The sequence below is a fragment of the Triturus cristatus genome, chromosome 6, assembly GCF_964204655.1.
Source record: "Triturus cristatus chromosome 6, aTriCri1.1, whole genome shotgun sequence".
Taxonomy (NCBI): Eukaryota; Metazoa; Chordata; class Amphibia; order Caudata; family Salamandridae; genus Triturus; species Triturus cristatus.
In genome coordinates, this window is record NC_140589.1 from 1,808,743,975 (window position 1) to 1,808,767,709 (window position 23,735).

Consider the following 23,735-nt stretch of genomic DNA (forward strand, 5'->3'; position numbering starts at 1 on the left):
TTGTCCATGCTTCTTCTGTGACATTGGAACTGATACACTGACCTTGAGGATTGGATAGGGCATTCATTTTCTTCCAAAATTGGGCGCTGTTGTTGTTCTTAATTTCATACAGGAGTTTGGCCCAAAGAGTTTCTTCGGCTTCCTTTTTGTTTTGCCAGATCATTTTTTTCCGAATCGCTTTTAACTGCCTCAGCTCTTGCAATGCCGAGGGATCTTTCTTCAGTCTCCGCAGTGTGAAGTTTATCCGTGTTTTTAACTTTTTTAATTTGATGTTATTCCGTATAGTGAGGCCTGGGCGAGGATTGTGCTGATATTTTTCTCTCTCATTTGGAGGGTTGCCCTTTGTAGTTCCATAGCTGTTACGTAGGGCGTTTGTGAATGCCTCCCAGCCTCCAATTATATCGGGGGTGGCTGCTTTCCCTTCTTCCCAGAGTTGTTTCGCTAGAGAGAGTAGACCTTCAGGGTCTTTAGTACTACATTTTACTCTTCTCTCATTGTTGGTATATTCTGAGCAGAATGTGTTTGCTGGGGGCAGTTTATATAGTGATGGCTCTTCTACCGTGATTTCCTGGGGTAAAAGGTCACTAAAATCTTCGCTCCCAATGCAAAAGTTTTTTATTTTTGTGAACATGCAACAGAATGTGTAGTCAATTGTTGTCCTTGTTACAGTGTTATTGAACGTTGCTGTTTGCGGGCGATCTCCCGGGAATCTGCCATTTAATGCACATACGCCCTATTGCTCTAAGAACGATAATAGATCTTTCGTGGTGTTAGTGAGTCTTCCAACTGTGCAGATTTCTTGGGGCATTTCCTCCCAAGCAAATGGGTCCTCCTCTGGGTTGATGTCGTTAGCTCGTCTCCTCAGCATGTTTAAATTGAAATCTCCGGTGATTATCCAATTATTTGTCTTCTCTCCTGTTATAATTTTCACCAACTCCTCCTTTAGTTGTTGGCTCCCTTTGTTTTTGTCACGTGGGTGCAGGTAGAGATTTACAAGTATTATATGTTCTTTACTTGTCTTCCCCTGTAGGATAATTCGGTTTACTTGCATTTCATTTGGTCGCGCTAGATTGTATGGTAGGGGTTCTATTGCGTAAATACTGTTTATGGAAGTGTATGTAACAAGACCTCCCTTGTTATGACCGAATTTTGCATTTCTAGTTGCCGGTAAGTGGAGCATGTTATAGCCATGCAGAGCCGTAGGTAGTTCGCTCCATGTTTCCTGAAGCGAAATTATATCAAATTTCTGTAGATAGGCTAGCAGTTCTGGGTCTGAGGTCTTGTCTCCCAGCCCATTGATGTTCCAGGAACAGATTTTCAATAAGTTCTTATGTGGGGATATACAATACCACCACCACCAATACCACTACCACCATTATCAATACTGCCACCACCAATACCACAACCACCAATACCACCACCATAAATACCAGTACCACCAACACCATTACCACCACCAATACCAATACTGCCCCACCAATACCACCACCATCACCAATGCCACCACCACCAATACCACCACCACCAATACCAATACCACCACCACCAATACCATCACCACCAATACCAGTACCACCACCAATACCAGTACTACCACCACCAATACCACCACCACCAATACCAATACCACCACCACCAATACCAGTACCACCACCAATACCAGTACTACCACCACCAATACCACCACCACCACCAATACCAACAGCACCACTAATACCACCACCACCAATACCACCACTACCATTAATACCACCACCACCAATACTACCACCAATACCACCACCACCAATACCACCACCAATACCACCACCATCACCACCAATACCAGTACCACCACCAATACCACCACCACCAATATCACCACCAATAATACCACCACCAATACCACCAGCACCACTACCACCACCCCCAATACCACCAATACCAGTACCAATACCACCACCAATACCACCACCAATACCAATACCACTACCAATACCAGCATCAATACCACCACCACCAATACCACCACCACCCCATACCACCAATACCAATACCACCACCAATACCAATATCACCACCACCAATACCACCACCACCACCAATACCACCACCACCAATACCAGTACCACCAATATCAATACTGCCACCACCAAAACCACCACAACCAATACAAGTACCACCACCAATACCAGTGCTAGCACCACCAATACCAATACCGCCACCAATACCACCACCATAAATACCAGTACCACCACCACCAATACCACCACCACCAATACCAATACTGCCACCACCAACACCACCAATATCACCAATGCCACCACCACCAATACCACCACCACCAATACCACCACCACCAATACCACCACCAATACCAATACCGCCACCACCAATACCAGTACCACCACCAATATCAGTACCACCACCACCAATACAAATACCACCACCACCAATACAAATACCACCACCACCAATACCAGTATTACCACCACCACCAATACCAATACTGCCATCACCAATACCAGTGCTACCACCACCAATACCAATACCACCATGAATACCACAACCACCAATACCACCACCATCAATACCATTACCACCACCAATACCAATACCAATACCACCGCCACCAATATCACCAATACCACCACCACCAATACCAGGACCACCACCACCAATACCAGTACCACCACCAATACCAGTACCACCACCACCAATACCATTACCACCACCAATACCACAGCCACCAATACCACCACCACCTATACCACCACCACCAATACCACCAGCACCAATACCACCACCACCAATATCCCCCCTCAGCACCTCTCGCTCACTAGTAATAACAGGGGCACTTTACGGGGCCAGATCTGCAGCTGAGACCATCCCTCCCTCCATACCTGCCATAAAGCACAGCCCACCCTGCACCAGGAGGTGAAGCCAGGGCCCTACTACAGCTGGAGTGTTTTTTATTAGGCCAAAGATAGCAATGACATTTCACAATGCCACACTGCACACTCAATTCATGGAGAGGGCAGGAAATAGCCCACCCTCCCGCTCTTCCTCCTGAGCCGCGACTGTGTAATCACAGAGCGAAAGGTGTTGGAGCTCTTTGTTAGTGTTTATAGCTCAGATCATATGTAACGCTCACTTCACACTTGTGTCTGTGTAATTTACAACACTTACACGTCTTCTTCACTGCACTATTTATCTCTACTTTGAAGACATCGCAGGCCAGTCTCTTCCTCTGATATTTACAATGTAACAAGCGGTCAAGAAGGCCCTTTATTGCAATGCAATAGGTCTTGCATTTGCGAGAATTTAAGCTATTAGTATTGTAAAGGACAATGCCTTTTATTTGTTTTAACCCCTTCGGTGCTCATGACGGAACGGTTCCGTAATGAGCCACGGTTGAGCTGTGCTCATGACGGAACCGTTCCGTCATGACCACGCCCGCGCAAGATTCCGTCAGCACAGCGGCGGAATCTGCGCAGCATGGAAGGGGTTAAAACCCAAAACATAAATAAAAGGCATTGTCATTTACAATGGCAATAGCTCAAACTCGCGTGAATGTGAGACATATTACATTGCAAATGCTTGTTTATTTTAGAGTTTGGTGCCAACATGCCAGTTAGTAATGATAGTGCACTATTTATAGCTAAGTTAGAATAAGTTCATTAATATTGTTGTTTGCCCTCCTGAGACGCTAATCAGAAAAATTACACATTTCCTTTATCCTTTATAACTTGGATCCTACTTATTTATGCTCTGCCCTGTTCGTCAGTCTAAGAACTTACCATTTATCTTGCTTTACTCATTACATTTCTCTTGATAAATAGCAGTGGAATTGACTATTTTGACAAATACCAGTTCAAGATATTTCTCTTGGACTCTGTCATTTTCTCTAAAATGGTTTTCTGGTGTGAGTGGCCTAGTTCATGCTGCTTCTGAGTTTCTAGTTTTCTGTACTAGAGACCTCTCTTGCTCCTTCTTGTCTTTAAAATTGTTGCTTCTTTACTACATATTCCTTTACACCGCCGTAATATATGGTTTGTATGAGTCCTATACCTAAATAATGTGTGTGTATTCACGATTTATTTTTTCAAAAGATTCCTCTGTTTGGTTTTGGACTAATACAAAAAAATTCAATATTTTTCATCAGTGCTCAATCAAAGGTCCGTTATCTGACGTTATGAGGGGAAATGGCCTATACAATGTGGGCTGAGCCACGTGTGCCGTTTCCCCGCAAGCCAAACCACTCTTGCCTTAATCACGCATATGCCTTAAACACGCATATTCGTGGCTAAGGCTATGCGCTGTCTAGATGCGTGGATTGGTGGACAAAGGAAGAGGCAGGATCGGGAGAGGGAGCTCCAGGATGGGGTCTGGTTAGTGAGGCAATGGGCAGGCTTTGGGGGCTTGTGGTCATTTTTAGGGCTCAGCGGGGAAGCGGGGGTCGACGTTGTTTTTAGGGCTCAGGCGAGGTTGTTTTTAGGGCTTGGGGGTCGTTTTGTTTTTAGGGGTCGGGGTAAGGTAGTTTTTAGGGCTCAGGGGGCCAGGTTTTAGGGCTCAGGGTAGGCGCAGAAGGGACACCTTTCAGGGCTGAAGGCAGTTTTAGGGCTCAAGGGCGGGTCTGGGTGTCAGGGTAGTTTTTAATATGTGGGGCCATTCTATAGGGCTCAGGGTGGTGGGCTGGGTAGTGATCTTTACCACAGATATCCATTCACCAATCATGCCTTTACAACAAAAGTGTGTGGTAAAGGCATGCATGGTAAAGGCATGCGTAGTAAAGGAATTTGTGGTTTAGACGCATTTGTTGTTGGGGCCGCTTAGTAGAGGCACGTGTGGTTTAGACACACATGCTTCTGTCATACAACCCATTATGAGATATTGAAAACTGGCTGCTCATTCCTATCGCCTACCACCAATAAACATTTACTGCTTCTCAATCACTATGTGCTATTCTGTTAAACTATGTTTATGACAGGGTTTTTATGCCAGTTTGGAGGATTCTAATGGTTCTACAGTTCCTGCTGGAGTTTCGAGGGTCCAAAATGCCTTTAAGAGAATTTCCTTGGAGGAATCTGCCCAGGCGCTTTTGAAACAAGTCTTGCTCCCCCTTGACCAGATTTTAAAATTAAATTAGTCAGTTTCAAATCCTATTTTAAATACTTATTTTTGTACTCCCTCATGATAGGGACTGTCCCGCCTCGCTGGAAGAAAGTGTAGGTGCTTCATCTTCAAAGGAAACCTAATGCAGATCCCTCAATCACTGGAAACCAATTTCTCTCTAACAATACTCTCTAAAGTTGATCAGTAAACAGCCGTCTCAGTTTATTAAGGAGAACCGGTTACTCCACAGGACCTAAACAGTTGTTCACCCAGGCTCTAGTACTGAAAAAGCTCTACTCGAGGTTTTTGAATTTCTAAAATCTACCCTGGACCAGGGGTCTGAGACACTTGTACTTCTTCTGGACTTGTTGGATGCTTTTGACGCCGTGTGCCATCTAACTCTATTAGAGCGTGTGGAAGAGATCAAGTACGTGGCCTCGCCCAAAAATGGTTGAAATCCTTTTGTTGAACAGATCGCAAGCTGTACCCTTTGAGAGACAACCATAACAACGCGGATTTTACACTGCGATACAAACACAATGCGGTCGTTACAAAGACCGCATTGTTACAACGCACTGCCATTACTACGCAAGTCGTTGCAACGACTTGCGCTAGATGGCGCTCTAGACTTAAGGAATAGTATAATTTACTATTCCAACACCTTCCCTAGTGTTGCATACACTGGAGTTGGAATAGTAAATCATACTATTCCTAAGTCCAGAGCGCCATCTAGCGCAAGTCATTGTAATGCCTTTCGTTGTAATGGCACTGCGTTGTAACAAAGTGGTCGTTGTAACGACCGTGTTGTGATTGTATCGCGGTGTAAAATCCGCTTTAAGTACTGTATTCGTACCCCTTCATCTATACACATCTAATTGCAAGAGCTTGGATGCTCATGTCTAGGAGACCCAGGTGGCCTCATTAGCAAGTTACAGATGGTTCAGAATGTGGCTTCGAGGCTGCTTATCTGCCCTGATGACAGTCGATCTTTCCAGATTTGGATCAACCTCATTGGCTGCCTGTGGACAAAAGGATTTAATGAGTGCTTGCTCATCACTCATAGAGCTGTCCATAATAAGAGTCCAGCCTATTTGTGTGTCAAGTTTACGCAATTTTCTCCTAAAAGTTTAGGGAATATTGACCCTACCATATGTCTCCGATTGGTCAATCGGGGCCTTTTACTTATCCCCAGCATTTGCAGACTCAGAAGGGGCGGCCACACCTTTTTTCTGGCCACAGAGCTTTGGAATGAATTTTCTTTAGTCCTGAGAAAGTTCATGTTTAAAAACTTTGCTCTTTCGTTAGAAGCTGAATGATATTGAGTAACTTACTCATAGCGCAGGGATGTTTCCAGAAAATGAGCTGTATAATTGGCAATTATTCATTCAATCATTCATGCGTGCTCAGTTTTACACCGCCACTAATTATTCTTGAATGCATGTTCAAATTTGTCTTGTCTTCCAGTAATCATAACTTCATGTTCAGTTTTATACCATTGCTCATTAATATTGTATGCACGGTCAGATTTTCACCATCAGCGAGTAGTCTTGAATGGATGATCACATTTTCACCATCACTGAATCATCTTAAATGAGTGTGCTGAGTTACATCACTCATTGATCTTGAATACTTACTCAGCGTTAGAAAGTCTCACAGGGAAGTTTTGAACAAAAGGTATGCTGTTGCTGGGGGCCAGAGAAGGGAAAAGAGGGGAAAGGGGGGGAAAAAAGGGAGGGACGAAGGGACACGTCAGTAATGGTGGACAATGGTAGGTGCTAGAGTGAGCAAGGGAGATAATACTCGTCCAAGGATAGCTCCAATTAGGAGCAATGACCCTCACACACCCCAAGGGATAGGGCAGCTCCTCGTTGGGCCGGCTCTGCAATGCCCAACGGGCCCCGCGAAGGGGCTCTTTGCCAGAGGTCTTCTCGGTTTTGCCATTGTGAAGCTAGATGATGTTATGTGAGGACGAACCTATGTGAAGGGAGTAGATGTGGGAATGTGCAGGTGTGGCTTAGAAATGGCTTCTGGATACTCCAAGGGGAATTTTATTCGCGGAGTGTCTGGGCCATGCATAAAAAACGGACTGAAAATTTGCGAACAGAGAGGGGGAATTAGACCTGTGTCAGTTCTGGTGAGTTGCGCAAAAGGGTCGACATATTTCTTGCCTGTTTAAAAAGTCCAACAGGATCTCGGCAATTCTTCAGGACCTAAGAACCTCGTCTACTCTCAAGGAGGTGGCAAATGATATCAGACAGAGGTAAGAGTCACTTCCCCTTATGTCAGGATAATATAATTGTCCTGGTGTGTGAAAAAAATAATAAATAAATTAAACGTGAGGTACAGTTATACCTTCCGGAGATAGGTGCACCGGAAGGATGGGGAAGTAATGCTCCAACTGGGACAAGCCGGTAGACTTGCTTAAGTCTTGAGAAACCAATTTGAATCCTTGCTGTTCCCAGTGCGGGACCTACCTGTGGCCAGTTGTCCCAGGGTGTAGACCACCTCTCATTAACCCTGTTGCTCTAATATTTAATGTGTGTTCGGATTTTTACCATCACTCATTAATCCATGCTGCATGTTCAGATTTGGGACATTGCTCAATAATCATGAGTGCAGGTTCCAGAGGTCTACTACTGCAGCCTGGGTAAGGTGGTGTATACACCCCTTACTGAGATATAGGTTACCTATATCTCTTCTGATCACTACACATATAAACCTATCAGTCACCCCTATGGCAGGCCTTAACAATCCTGAAGGAAGGGTGCTGGGTTTTATGTGAGAGGGTGCCCATGCATGAGAAGAGCCCCTCTGCAGCCTTCGGAACCTATTCTCCGGGGTTGTGTGTGATGCAGCCATACCATATATACTTAAGTGCATTATAACCTCACGGTAAATGCTAACTTTAAAACGGCTGCCGAGAAACATGTGTTTGGTGTCAAACACCTTGGAATCATACCTCCACACCAGTAACTGGTGTGGGAGGTATGATTCCACCCTACTAGAGGGAGAAACATGCCAACACCGGTATACCCGGTACCAGCTTATAGAACCCTGGCATCACAAGTTGGATGCTGCCAGCCACAGACACGAGTCTGCCTTCCTGTTGCAGGACCAAACTCTGGCATGGGAAGGCTTGACAATAGGTTTCCTGTCACAGGGAGGTGTGACCACCTCCCAGACAGGCTTTAGTGTATTGGGGCTGGATGGGTGCACTCTGAGAGTGCTTTGATGTCTGCACTGGGGACACATTTGGTGTCCCTGTGCATAGTCCAGCTCCAACCTGTTGCAGGGGCTATCAGCCCCTGCTCTGGTGCAAAACTGGGCAAAGGACATGGGTGTAGCCACCCCTCTGTCCTGACCCTCCCATAGGTGGGTCCTCAGAGTTTGTCCCACCCCTTCCTTGGGTATAAAGTAGGAAACCGGACTACAGAACATTAGATTTTACCTGGACTAAACTCTGCTAAAGAAACCAAGTATCCTTCGACGATCTATGCTTTGCTGGACAACTGAAGAATCTCCTTGGAGTAAAGGAGTTACTCCCCTGAAAGGCAGGCACCTTTAACGCATCTGACCGGTTTGCATCTCCGAGGCTCCTGAGATCTCCAAATAATATTGCAACACAGGAGGTGGGTTCCCGAGGTCTTAGAGGTCGATCTGTGCTCACAGCAAGTCTGAGGCCCGTATCCCTCATGGCAACCGTGCGACCCGAACCCCTGGACACTGCGTCTAATTGCAGAAGCATCAGCTTTCCAGCGACCCCCGAGGCTGAGCAATGGGTTACTTGTAGCCTTGACCCCGAGCAGGAATTCTACCGAAGATATCTGGCCTACAATCCACGAGTGTCCCGTGGGCCGGCATTTTGTGATCCCTCTCGAGGTCCCTTTGCGATCCCTGGTCCGTTGACCTGTGGGTCCTTGAGAAGGCAACTTTAACTTTCAGGGGGCTTCCCTGGTTGCTCCAGACGTGCCCTGACTCTCCATCGCTTGGAGAGTCCCCAGGACCTTGCTGGTCCATACCGAAGCATCTTTCCTCTGACCCCGTGGGTTGCAGTTGCCGAGGTTTGTTGGTGTTCAATCCGTGCATTGACCCCCCAGCACTTGACATCCTTCGTGGGACAGCTTGCATCTGGATCCTGGTCATCGTCAACATCTCCTGGTCCCCGTGGCTGCAGAGTCAAGCTTCACCTCTTCGCACCTGAAGCACCTGACATCGGTGGGCATTCGTCTATCGTGCCCCTGGTCACTGGCCAGTGACCCAGACTCTGTCCCCTCTGCTTTCAGGTTCTTCACATCTCTGATCCAGGCTTGGATCACACAGGACACTTTCCCTCTTCACGGCAGCAGAACTTTGCAGCATCTCGCCATTGCACCAAGCAGCTCACATAGAAGTATCAAATCACCATTTGTGATTGTTTATATGCAGGAAGGGACACCTTCCTGCACATAAATAATCAGTCTCTTAATCAGTCCCCCAACGCAGGCACCCTTGCACTACGGTGCAAGGGTGCCTGCATTGGCGCTAGGCAGCCTAATTTAGCGCTCGCGCTAGGGAAAACATTGGGATGTGCCATATTGTTTTAGATAGGCTCATCCCAGCATTTTCAGAATGGCGGAGCATGGCGTTAGTATTTTGTGCTCAGCGCCACACTCTACAATTCCCTTATAAATATGCCCCTGGGTGAGGTGGAGCAGAGATAAAGACGGAGGACCTCATTTATGAAAAGTGTTGCATCGCTGCGGTAAAACAGCGATGCAACACTTTTCAGTGCTCCCTCCTTGCGACACCACAGATGCGCTGTATTTACTATACGGAGCTCCATGTCATAAGGATTGACAGACATTTCAGGAATCCTGATGTATCTGTCGGTGCAAAAATGGCACATTGCTGAAATGTGGCTGGAAACAGACGCAACTCCAGCAATGTGTAATTTCACATGGGGCAAGCCCCATGTGAAAAGGCCTGCGTCACCCCTTATGCCTGCTTCAGACAGGTGTAAGGATTTGACACAGTGAGGCCGTAGAAGTGTTGCAGTGAAATGTCATAGATTTCACTGCAACACTTCGCCGAGCCTTTTCTGCGCTGGAACTTCCACCCTGCATACAATATACCTGACGCAGGTATAATGTAGTGCAGGGGTTTACAAAGTGGTGCATCTGCCTAGATGCATCACTTTGTAAATATGGCAGTGTGGTGCATTTGTTACACCACCACAGCATCACAAAAAGTGGCGCAAAGACGGTTTAAGGGCCTCATAAATAAGGCCCAGAGAGCATATAGGAGGGGAGAGAGAGCAGGAGAGAAAAGCAGAGTGAGAAAGAACAGTGCATGTCAGAGGGAAGGCAGAGAGCAGGAGAGAGAGAGAGAGAGAGAGAGAAGAAGCAAAAGAGAAACAAAGTGACCATTCAGGTACAGACGAGTAGGGAAGGGGGGAGAAGGGAGGGAGCAAAGAGGTGAGGCGAGAAATGGGAGTGAGAGAGACCAGGAGAGATCAAGAGTGGAGTGAAAGACTGGCGTAGAGGAGAGACAGGGAATAAAGAGATTAGGGTGGGATGAAATTGTTCCATATGTAATATGAGTATTCTTTGTGAAAATAACTTGTATTATGTAAATTACGTGTGCTAAGTTGTGTATGTAAAAATATACATGAGGTGTCAAAGAGTCACACAAGCAGCCTGTTCAATAAATTGTATTGTGTCTCTGTGTGAAAGATTTACCCCACGGATACAAACATTACTCCAAAGATACCTCCACAGAGTACTGGGAGGTTATCTGTGTGGTATTTACTACTCGCCCTAGTTTCCCCTGTGTAAAAAACATGTGATTGTGAGACAAGCAAAAATGCTGCCCAACATATAAACACAGCAATCAGGATTTAGAAGATAATGTTTGCATAAAAAAATAGTATGGTCCATATGTAAGATGGATTCTAATAAAGTATTATTATTTTGTACAGAGGATTAGGTGGGGGGGGGGGGGGGAGCCGAGCAAATGTGCAGCACCAAGATACTCCATGAAATAGCTGTGTGCTTTATAAGTCCCATTTCATTAATTCATTCACAGTGGGGGGATAGTCAGAGAGAAGGGAGGTGTGAGAGAGAAACCAAGAGATGAAGGGATGAGCAGAAGTGGAAGGAATAAAAGACATAAAAGATGAAGGGCGATATTTACAAGGGCTTTATCTCGGCTTTTTTGGCTTAAAAAGCCAAAAAAGCGGAGATAAAACTATCGCTCTATTTACAAGAGAGTGCAAACATTCATAATCGCATGTTAGCACCCTTTTTCCCAGCGCCTCCCTTTGCATCTCTAATGAGATGCAAAGTGGGTGTTACTGGGCGTACCCTGGATGGACTACCTTGCAAATATCGCTGATGTTCACATTGCGATATTTACAAGGCAGCCCACAGGATTTTAGCAGACGTTAGATTTTGGCGAAAACTGCAGTTTTCGCCAAAATCTAACGTCTGCTAAAATCCTGACTTACCTATGTTTGACATAGGGGGTGGATTATGCTGATACGACCACAGGGTCGTATCAGCAAGGTTATCGCCATTTTGCAGGGAACATCGCTGGAAAACCAGCGATATTCCCTGCAAAAGGGCGATACCCTCGCTATCTCTGGAATTTTTATCGCCCTGGAGAAACGTGTTGTTAATAACGCGCTACCAGGGAGATAAATTCCAGAGATAGCCTGCGATAAGAAATGTATCTCTAAGCACGGCCAACGATAATTATCGCTGGCCGTTGATAATATGCCCTGAAGGAGTAAAACAATGGAGATAAGTTAATAGAATGATGTAGTCAGTATTGCAAAGAAAAGAGCTGATCTAAACAAAGAGAGAAGGAGGCAGAGATGTGTAGAGTAGAAGTGGGTGAGTCATCAAACTGAGAGAGCTGAGCCAATGGTCTGGCTTGGCTCTAAGAGCCCTGGCAAGAGCCGAGCCATGGAAATGTTTGGTTGTGATCAGGCAACAAGCACAATGTAAAAATAGCTTAAGACTCGTGGGACGTGTCACTTTGGATGATATCAGTGCATCGAGTTGCAATTTTTACAAGTGACTTCCTAAAGATGAACTTAGGAACAACCCCTCTACACCTTGAGAAGCAAGTAAGGTGTCATGTGCCCCTGTACTTGGCTGACGGTGTCACTATAAACTGTGCAACATTTTAGTCTATTAAACCATGTACAAGAAAGTATTTTGCTTAGTGCACACCCTGAATGGATGTATTTCAAGTAAATATCCAGGATCACACAATTTATCAAGCGGAGAAGCCAGGATTTATAACGTTTCTCCTAATTCCGAATTGTGCAATGCACCCACAATGTCCCGTTTTACTTCAGAGGTTAGGGCTTTGTGTTTAATTCTTTGAAGAGCTAAACCCGCACACTTTTCTAAACTGTACCATACTGCATGTTAAATCAAGTTTTCAAAAATAGCCATACTGTATAAAATGACAAGGTTAAGAGAAGGCCGGGTTACTACAAATGACGTCACCAGCTTCTCCCACCATAACAAGGATCTGATGTGAAGGAGTGGCTTAACACTTCCGCAAAGACAATTGAACCAACACCATGACATCGCATCACATCAATAAAAGGGAAGTCCAGTGGCAGAACTCCACCTGTGCAAGCTTTCTCTATTTGTATTTACCCCCGAGGGCGGGGGCTGTGAGAAGTTTGGCGCTACTGCTCGGCTCTGGCTGCCCTCTGTGTAATGGCCGCGATGGGCAGACACCACTTTTGCTGCAGGAGGCAAAGGGGGGAGAGGCGGAAGTTTGCACATGGAGAGACCTGCGGCAGCGGGAGACCAACGCCACATGAACGCTCGGCTCGGTTTTGACTCGAGGGTCTAGGACCTGATCGAGCTCAGCCAGAGCCAGACGTCTAGCGCGAGCCTGGCTTAAGCCTGTGGTGGTTCTCCCACCTCTAGTGGAGAGGGAGAGAGAAAGTGAGGCTTAATTAAGGAGTTAAAGGTTTGTTTTCTTATAGCAGCTCTGTTACAGACCTTTGTCAATCAGGAATTATCAATAAGGATTTAAAAAGCGCGGCAAATCACCTGTCAGCGTCTCAAGGCACTGGAGTTGCTAGCTGCTTCACAGTGCTCTGTTCATTCGAACAGCCAGGTAAGCAGTGAAAGAGGAGGGAAAAGCAGGAGAAAGCACTCAGAGAAACAGGAGGAAAGGAATGAGAAATAATTAAAAAACGAAGTAGAAGCAGGAGAAAGCACTCAGAAAGATGGGGAGAAGGGAGAAGAAAGTGTCGTACTTTAAAATTTGGGACCGCGTAGGAGGCAGGGCCCTACCCCTGTCTATCCCGGTATTAGCGAACCGCGAATGGTCAATGCGGTATGTACAAGTGCTTTGTGTAACGTTTTAGCTATGAATGCACTATGTATACGTTATTATACATTGACTCCGTGGGTTCCATTTTGAAGCGGTGGCCATCTTATGGTTGCCCTCACATAGGCTATATAGCATGAAGCGAAAACGGGCCTTTTAGAGCACATGTGCCTTTCTTTGACTTTTCTGTGACCTGGGCAGCTTGGCTCCGCCACCCCAGGTCAAACTGGTCTCACGAGTTCCCCGTCCTCTGGCCACCTGTGATTAGCATCAGGGCTTGACACACCATAAAGTCTTTTCATCCTACACAAGCCTCCGGCTAATCTCTTTCACACCTGACTGTTCCTGCTTTATGGCTTGTTTCCCAAAACAGGAGATGCTCATGTTTATTGGGGCCTATCGATATCTGATGTGGGATCTGAGCCTTGCCGGGTAAATAATTACGGGCTGGCTTAACTGGAATGTGGGATGGTCATCATGACTCTGCCTTTTCGTTTGCAATGTATACATGTGAATGACCAACTGCAAGAGAAGGGCGGTGTTGCCCAGAGCGTAACATTCTCCATAAAAGAGGAGACTGGTTTCTGTTCTGCAGACTGCCTCATTCAGTTGCTAAGGCTTCTGTGCGACGTAGTCTCACTCATTTGAGTTTAATAAAGATGTCTTTTCATATTTCAGCTTCTGTTGCCAAGTTCTGTGTTATATTATCAAGATATGCAGAATTTTATAATACCACATCAGGAAGTACTCGAAGTCATAGGGTGCTACCCCTAGCACCTCTGGGGTCTCAAAAATTGGAGTACTTCAAAAGCAGTAAAACATGAGGCGAAAGCCAGAGAAAGCACTCAGAAAAACGGGGAAAGGAAGGAGAAAGCAGAAAAAACGAGGCACAAGCAGGAGAAAGCACTCAGAGAAATGGGGGAAAGTAAGGGGAAAGGAGTAAAAACAAAGCAAAAGCAGGACAAAGCACTCAGAGAAATAGGGAAAGGAAGGAAAAAGCAGTAAAACAAGGAAAAAACAGGAGAAAGCGATCAGATAAAGGGGATAAAGGAAGTAGAAAGGAGTAAAATGAGGCAAAAGCAGGAGCAAGCACTTAGAGAGACGGTGAGGAAGCGGAGCGGTGCAGCAGCACGGGAGAGCTGGGCCTGGGACCTGCTCAATGGTGTTGTTCTACAGGATCCATTAGGTAGGTCCTGGGAGGAGGCAGGGGCGCAGGGATGCTTGGGCTAGATAAGAGGCGGGAAAAAGGGAAACAGGCGGTAGTGGCAAATGAGAAAAAAACAAGGGGAAGTAGTGAGAAATGAGTGGCAAGCAGGAGAAAGCACTCAGAAAAAACGGGAAAGGAGGGAGAAAACAGTAAGAAACAAGGCAAAAACAGGAGAAAGGTCTCAAAAAAATGAGGGGAGAGAAAGGAGAAAACAGTAAACAATGAGGCAAAAGCAGGAGAAAGCACTCAGCAAAATGAGGGGAGAGAAAGGAAAAAGCTGTAAAAACAAGGCAAAAGCAGAAGAAAGCACTTAGAAAGATGGGGGAAAGGAAGAAGAAACTAGTAAACAAATGAGGCAAAATAAGGAGAAAGAACTCAAAAAATGGGGAGAAGGAAGGAGAAAGCAGTAAAACGAGGCAAGAGAAGGAGAAAGCACTCCAAAAAGGAGGGAAAAGCAAGAGAAGGCAGTAGAACGAGGAAAAAACAGGAGAAAGCACTCAGAGACAGAGAGGGAGCAGAGCAGTAACACAGCCTGGAAGAGCGGGACCTCTGTAAACCTTTGTAAAGCTCGTACACTCATGAAGCAGAGCTATGCTGTACTGCTACAAGCAAGCGTTTGATTGCTCACACTCGGGCCTGATTCACAAAGGGAAAGTTAGACCAAAAGTCTAACTTTACTACGTTTTGGTATTCCCAAAGTTAAGTTACTACTAGTAACTTTACTGTTAGTAAACGTGCTAGTAGTAAAGTTATAAGTAGTAACATACCTTTGTGTATACCAAAAACTAGTACACTTAGATTTAAGTCCAAGTTTGCTACTTAAGTCTAAGTTTACTTCTTTTTGGTATTCACAAAGGTAAGTTACTACTAGTAAATTTACTACTTTTAATTTTACATCTAGTAAAGTTACTACTAGTAAGATTACTACTAGTAAAGTTAGTAGTAGTAACTTACCTTTGTGAATACCGAAAAGTAGTAAAATTAGACTTTTAGTCTAACTTTACCTTTGTGAGTTGAGTCCTCAGTTTCTTGTTGGCCAGGTACCTGCAGGGCTCTCTTGTCCTCTATGCTTTGTATTAAGATATCCCTCTTTCTTTCTTTCTTTCTCCACAGGGAACCAGGACTCCATCCTGGCCCGCAGCTGCCTGGAGTCCTTCAGATGCGGAAATATAACCTCAAAAACTGTACATGAGATCACCTATGATATCCAGATAGTGTCTTGCTGCAGCACCGACCTATGCAACATGGCCGACACCCCGAGGCTCTCCATGCTCAGTGCCATCTCCTTGCTGCTTCTGTGGGTGCTCCATTAACACTGGGAGTGGGGTAGAAGGCAGTGGCTCTGCCAATCTCCCGAGGCATCCTGGAGTACCCTGCTCTAGCTTACAACAAAGCAAGAGAATAGGTATACTAAATTTCTGGAGGAGGTTTACAGACAGCCTTGGGGAGAGCCGAGCCAGTGGTCTGGCTTGGCTCTTAGAGCCAAATCACAAGCCAAGCTATCAAAAAATGTAAATAAGGCAAAAAATGTCTTGATAAAATGATATAAAAGACTTTAAAATGAAAAACAAAATTTAACATATCTCAGTGTTTCAATTTACCTTATACAGTCTCGCTAAATTGAATGACATTTATTGAAAGGTGTATTTTTTAAACATGAAACATTCAAGAATACACAACGCCCTGACAACACTACCCGAAATTACCCAAAATGTGTCAATTTATGCGCTGTATATAACCTATACTGTTATCAAACGCGAAGCAAGATACTTTTATATTAATCATATAAAGTGAGGTTTTTGTAGAGCGCAGATCCTGTACTGAATTAATTCAATGTGTTTGCAAACTGGGTGATTAAACAAAAGGATACACAGTGAAGAAGAGCATAGATCACACAATTTGGTCAAGCAGGGAAGCTGGGATTTGAGCCCTGGATTGCATTTTGTGCACTTCAGAGATTAGAGGGTTACATTCTTCTCTCTTTCTTTTATCACCAAATATTAGTGCTTTGTGGTCAGCGATTCAGTTAGTGTTATTCAATTAGTGTTAGCACATGGAGTTCAATTAATCACTTATCACACCTTAAATCTAACTGACACTATACACACACATATATCCATTTGCCTAGTCAAAGGCTCTAAAGGTGGGCACAAAATAAAGAGGTCTTGGAACCTCCACAGAGATTTCTGCTCAGGTTACAGCAGTTCAGGAGACTTAGGAGATGTGCAACTTGGTCTTCAGAGAGACCTGTTCTGTTTGCCACTGTTTCATCTTCCGTTTCCACTTCAAAATCTGGGGTCCAGGGTGGACGGGGGCATGGGAGGGTTTATTGCCCCCTGCATTCTGCCCACTCCAAAATCTGGGGGAATAGGCCCATGCACCATAACATGGATTTTACCAACATATTCCATGTGACAACAGCAAACACCATATCAACCTTCCATAAAATAATGCCACAAATCCTATTGTAATATAACATATCGTAAATGTGTAGCAATAGAACCTGTGCGATAACAAGTGGGGATATGAAAAGTTTACAACTGTTTTTATTCTCTCACATTTACAATAACATTGTCACTTTTATAATGAAGTATGGCACTTATGTTCTACCTTAAACATACCTTGTAGAAGTGTCTGTGGTCTACTCTTCACCTGTACAGTGCCATTATATTTAGAAAATCTCCACAATGTAAACGTGCCGAGAAACAAGGCTGCATACATTGTCTGATGTTTGATTCAAGTGAGAGAGCACTGAAAGGTATCTCACTCTGTGGACAAAAGTGAGGTAAATAGGGACATCTCTGCAAAGGGTGAAAGCCGGAAACTCTGCAGACTGTGCTGGTAAAAATAATCTTTGCCCAATCCTACACATAAAACATAATATCTCTTAGGATGACAATACTTAGGTAAAAATAAAACATATTTTTTTTTATCTTAAAACATTATTTAAAATAATATACCACATCACACCACAGCACACCATTGCACAATGCGCAACCCAGCTTAATGTAACATAATGTAACCTATCTGCGCACAGCATGAAAAAACAAAACTCCAAACAGCAAAACTGCTAGGCTGGGAAAGGAAGTCCGGCCAATCTATCCATCATTTGTTCCTTTGAAATAGGTGACTCTTGGTGCATCTGCAGGTGGACTCAGAAACTAAAAACATCTCACCAGCCCAGGAATGATAGCAGACATGACCAGATTTAGAGACATGAAGAGGAAACACACTGTGATTGTCACTTTAGACACCCAAGATGTCAACCAAAGGTCGAGCCACTGCCCCACAGTCTCTGTGTTACTGGGTCCCAGTATAAACCACTCCTGGTTTTCCTAAGATACACTGTGCTGTCTCTTCCCACACCATTTGTATCCCTGGATGTCAGCATCAAGGAACCGGCTCTGGATTTCCATCAATGTTATGTTGTTATTGAAGCTCTATTTTTTCAAAAGGCCAGGTTATCTCACTTTAAATGAATGAAGGCTGCTCACCCCAAATCACTCCCAGCAGATATTGTCCAGTCTAAATGTTGCCTTTCAACTGCTTCATTCAGGCCAAAGAAGCAGGCTCTGAGTCTATAGTTTGACAGTAGATCACTCCATTGACTTATTAAAAAATTAACTTATTATTTGTTATGAAACACTGAAACACTTAGGCGTGCACACACATACACGCACACGCCTGCATGCATTTGTGCATTATTTCATTATTTATCTCCCCGCCTTTATGTATATTGTATAAATGTTTACATATATGTCTTATGCCATGTCAATGAAAATAAACGTAGTACTGTAAAAGATGCTGTTTTTGTCCTCTAGTTTCTTGAATTTTTTTTCTTGTAAATTCTCAGCTTTTGAATCTTTCCATCTCTGTATACTTTTTTCTAAATTTTCCCTCTTCTCTTCTCTTTTATTGTATATTATTTCCCCTCCTTGCCTGTCCATCTGTTTTTCTCTTTGTACTTTTCACTTTTATACCTTTAAAAGATTTTCCCTCCATTTGGATTCACAATTTTTTTTTTATTGTTCTCTGTTTCAGTTTTGGTTCCACTAATTCTCTGATATTTTACTCTTTTATAAAATGTATCCTGTTTTGATATCTGTGTTGTTCTTATCATCTTTCATTCTAATTTCTCCTACATTTTAGGGCTTGTTGTGCCATCGAATAGTAAAATTAAGTCTTGTTATCAGGATATCGACAATGAGTTTGTGTGAGTAAAATTGAAATATAACATATGGCAAATTGGCAATATAGATTTTTGGCATATGTATTGATTATTCCTAATATTGGTATGGATTTTATGGCAGAGTAGCTCCAGCAGCTGGGCCAAACCTGCATTTATAGTCTAAGACATGCTTACTTCCCTCTCATATGTCACATCTGCTACTCCATGTTCGTCCTATCACTTTGTCTTATAAGACACATAAAAGTCGGGCTAGACGTGACCCTGAAAAATCGATGGAAATGGGGAAGTAACCAGACCATGTCACGTTAATAAGTGGTGGGTTTTACAGTTTCATCCTTCAAAGTTCAGCAAAGCCGGAAAGTTCCTTACAACATGAAGATTGACAACAAATGTTGCACATCTTTGACTGAAGGACAGCATTATGAGTTTGGCGGTAAGGGTATTGTCATCGAAATGGCGTTGGAGTCCCCACTGCCTAATTGGTGGTCTACCCGCTATATTACGATGTTAGAGGTTTGCTGAAGGAGAGACCGCCGCAGTCCCGCCTACGCTGCCAGCCATTCGGAGACAGCCTTGACGGCAGCAGGGTAAAAAGCAGCTGTCAGGGGCAGTACAGACAAGGTTCCCTTCGTCCAGAGTATGAAGTGCCTTTCCGTCAAGCTGACCATGGTAGAAAGACTTCCTGCTTCGAGTCGGCCAAATTGAAAGAAATGTGGAGCAAACTCACCCTTTTCCTTCTTTTACCTTCAGTCTGCATGGGGATCCATTCATCCTGGGTCCCCCTTCAAAGCAGCAACTTGACTCGAAGCCACCAGGAAACCGTCTGCCAATCCACAGCTTTCATTTATCATATCAAGGAGCTTTGAGATGTTTAATCTCGGTTCACTTCAATTGAACCCACTGGAACTTAACAGCTGAAAATAATGATTTGTAAAAGGAAATTGGAACAATACTTTTAGCAGTGTATGGTGACACTATTAAGGGGGTTAGCTTTATGGTGATAGGTAACCTGCCAATGGTGAGGATGTGGACTCTAGTGGGGCTCCTGTGGACGCTGGGCATTCACATGTACTCCAGTTACAACCTTGCTATGATCTAGAGTTAGGTAGACTGCCTAGTAGTGGACAGTCCAGTGAGAGAGCAGAGCCAGAGTCTAGTTAGGAGTCTGGCTTGGCCCCTAGAGCATCTGGTTTTGCCCCAAGATCCAAATGACACCGAGCCATTAAAGGTCCCATCCTGTACAAATCACGGTAGATCATAGGTAAAGTGAGAAAGTGATTTATTAGTTAGGGTGAATGGGTGTCCACTATACATAGCAAAAGTCACTATCTTGTTACATCCAGGTTTCAATAATTTAAACCTGAGCTCAACCACTGGAAGCTGTGGAGACAGACAACTAACAACTTAAGAAAAATATGGAAAGCATTTAGAGGTACAAAAGAAATTAAAAATAGAATTCTCACTCCAATTTAGACAAATTAGAATAAAACTTAACCAAAGTGACACCAAAATGACAATAGTCCAATAAGAGCAACTGAAGATATGAAGTTTTCAAGATTTAAGTGAAAATAGCACCAAAAAGTGCAAAGCACCAATGGTAGTCAGTGACCACAGTAGACCACGACCCAGGTGCCATTTGAGGCCAATAGCAAGAATGATACATCAAGTAGATTGGGCCTGCTAGGGCTAGGAAGTAGGAGAGTTTGAAAAAGTTTCTAAGTCTCAATCTGAAATGGGATAGTGTAGTTTTTCTGAAGAAAAATTCTGCGCCATGCGGGACAAACCTGAAATCCAGTCTGATGCTGCAGAACTGCAGATACATTTCACGTTCGATCCCCTTAAAGCTCTTGAGCAAAAGTTTGGAAAATGTTCCAAGACTTCTTTTTGTGCCCAAACAACCACAGGAGTGCACTTCCAATGCACCCAGGACCACAATCAGAGTACTTTGAGACTCTCCGAGTCTTAGGCAGAGGGCAACAGCAAAGCCCAGTGAAGGTGCAGTTGCCATTTGTCAGTTGGGATTCTTCACAGGAATGTCCTCCTCAGCTTTATATGTTCCTAGAGCCATGCTGGGGATCAGCCTTATGATCGCTGAAGAACTTTGTCTTTGGATTCCAAGTGGAAGAAGGTCCAACCTCCTCAGGTCTTCTCAAAGGTCACAGATGCCAAGTGCCACAGGTTCACTCAACCTGTTATCCTTTCACAAATCCAGCAGTGTTCTGCGAAAGGCTGCTTTTGCAGCAGTTCCTCTTTGCTTTACTTCAAACAGGCCCAAAATGTCATGTGTCAGTGCATTTTCAAGATATAGAAAGTTTTCGGGCGCACTGAACTTGGGCTCTGAGGGCTGGGGGTATGTATGAGGATTGCACTATAGTAATCCTCATCTAGTAGCACATCTAGCACACAATTCTAGCCTGAAGCAGGCATTGTACCCACAACAAACCCAGAGACAGAAGTCTGGTTGGACAAAAGCAGGACCCCTTAGCAACCAGGCAAGCAATTCACAAGAATAGTCCCAGAAATCCTGTTAACTCACTTAGAAGGGTACAAAACCTTTACACGTGCTACATACAGACCTGTTGTGTAAGATTTGACTCTGGGCTGTCAACAGTAGGGGCACAGCCACCATCCTGAAAGTTTAATTCCATTGACCTCAGAGGAGTTACCTCTGTGCTATTCAGGTTGGCCTATTGTGTGCTCCTCCACCTCACTCGTACCTCATTTAAGGCTGAGCACTGACTGGGAGGAGCTGGATAACTGATTCAAATCAGCCTTCTGGAAGCCCAGGCGAGTAAAGGTTAACTTTCTAAAAGTTACTTATACTTAATGTTAATTAAAAAGTAAGCCTGGCCGGAGTTACCTGAACTCCACAAAGTGCAAAAGAACTCTGCAGTGCTACGTGGAGCTCCGCAAGCAGTGGATTGCGTTAGATAAATGCAGTTTGCAGTGATTTTCAGTGCTGGGTGTTTGTCCACACTGGGCAACCATCACCAACTCCGCAAGCGTAACGCAAAGTGCGGAAAACTCCGCAAACTCCACATGCGGAGCGGAGTTCACCGCCCAGACTTATTAAAAACCCAAATTCACCACCGAATAGGATGTTTAATAACTATTAAATATTGTAATTCAATTATTTTTTTAACTAGTCCCATTCCAGAATTAACAGTATTAGTAATTGAATCTGCCCTCATGTTTTCTATTTAGGACAGCTAGGCCTGACACAGTTAAAATAGTTTTTGGGGGCCTTGTCACTGTAGGGACTTGTTAACATTAATTTTCTACACGTTCCTGTTTTAAATACCATGCCATCTATCTTTTGGGATACAAGGCAAACATAAGGACAACTTACTAATATTTAAAAGGAACGTTGTTACCTGTCAAAAAGAGTTACTGTAACAGGTCACACTGCAGTTCTACACCGGTAGGCCTGCTGCCATACTTTACTTGTCACACTGGTGGATGGCACAATAGGTGCTGCAGCCCGCAGATGGCATTTAACTTTTCATGAACAAACACAAAGGTTTAAGTAATTGATAGTCAAATGAATGTTTTCAACTTGTCTATTGATTAAAAGAATGAGTATAAACGTGTTGATGGTCGCTTATTAATTTTTGTATCCTAGATACCCCTGACGAAGGAAATATACTGAAATGCATTGGGTGTTTTTAAATAAAATTGTGGCATGTGGAAACATATAACTCCCATGTGTTTTTATGAAAAAACGCGAATAAAGCATGATAATGAGTAAAATGAATTGAAGAAAATAAACGGAAAAAAGGCGAAAAGCAATGGAGAAGAATGAGGAATAATGAAAAGTTAAATATAAATTTGATTTATTGCATTCATTTGTGATGGTCGTGGCTGTGCAGCTTGAATGGGGATCCGATGTGGTTCCTTCGTGTTCGTTCTACATTGCAGCGCAATTGGGCGGCGCGCGGAGCAAGCGTGCACGCCTACAGAGTGTGGAAGCAATAGAGCACAGTAAATTTGCAGTACAGAATACATGGAGTACATTGGTGTGCATCTCACCACCCATAATAACGCATTGAAGGAACTTTCCGTCCTGAAACGGTGAGATTGCACTCAGGATGAAAGGGGAGTGTTGAACAGCTGTAAACAATGGGACATGATAATATTGTGAATAAATGGACAACAGAGGAGTCGTGTTTCCTTGTCATGCACGACTACCATCAGCATGAAAAACAATATGGGGGCAGATTTGCAAGCCCCTTGCGCCACTTTTGCGTCACTTTTAACATGGGAAAAGTGACGCAAAAGTGGCGCAAGGGGCTTGTAAATAAGCCCCATGGTATTTAACGGATTACTCTGACGGAACTGCTTAGGCAAACATGGCCTGCTTTTTAGGTCTCGCCTAGCTATTGCGATAGCAATCGCTATGCAAGACTCTAGTAGTAAAGGGGCATTAAAAAGTGCTCCCAAAAGTGGATTGCATGGCGAGCACGCGCACAATCACGTGCATCGTGCCGCCATGCAATCCACTTTTGGGAAGCGCTTCAGCCCACTGGCGTGTGCACCTACTTCAAAGGGTCCGCTCCCCCGCCTGGAATGCGCTCCCCCGCCCCTTGCCGCTTCAAAGCCGCGTTTAGCGACATTAAAGTGACACTTCAATCTGGGCGCGAGACTGACGTACAGCAGAGCACGGGGAGCTCGAGCCCACGGGAAGACACACGCTACTTTTCTCTTCCTTGTTCCCTTGCCAGCTTTATCTACAAGTAGTTATTACGCTCCTTGTGTTCCCTTGACTGCTGTTTCTTAACAGATATCATGCTTCCTGTTTTCTACTGCTTGTCCTCTTTGATCGCACCTCTAATACTCCCTGCCTAGCCACTGTCTGCCGTTCTTATAGCAGTTACAACGCTCATTGTGCTTCCCTTGACAGCTCTC

At 44.3% G+C, this 23,735-nt stretch overlaps 1 protein-coding gene across 1 annotated transcript in view; it reads left to right on the plus strand.

The window, feature by feature from the left end:
- Window positions 1-18,437, plus strand: part of LOC146822056 (uncharacterized) — a 64,513-nt gene extending 46,076 nt beyond the window's left edge. Inside the window, exon 3 of the mRNA XM_085613170.1 lies at window positions 15,755-18,437. Coding sequence (XP_085469296.1) covers window positions 15,755-15,954 — 200 coding nt within the window. The 3' untranslated portion in view covers window positions 15,955-18,437. The remainder of the gene's footprint in view (window positions 1-15,754) is intronic.
- The last annotated feature ends 5,298 nt before the right edge of the window (window positions 18,438-23,735 follow it).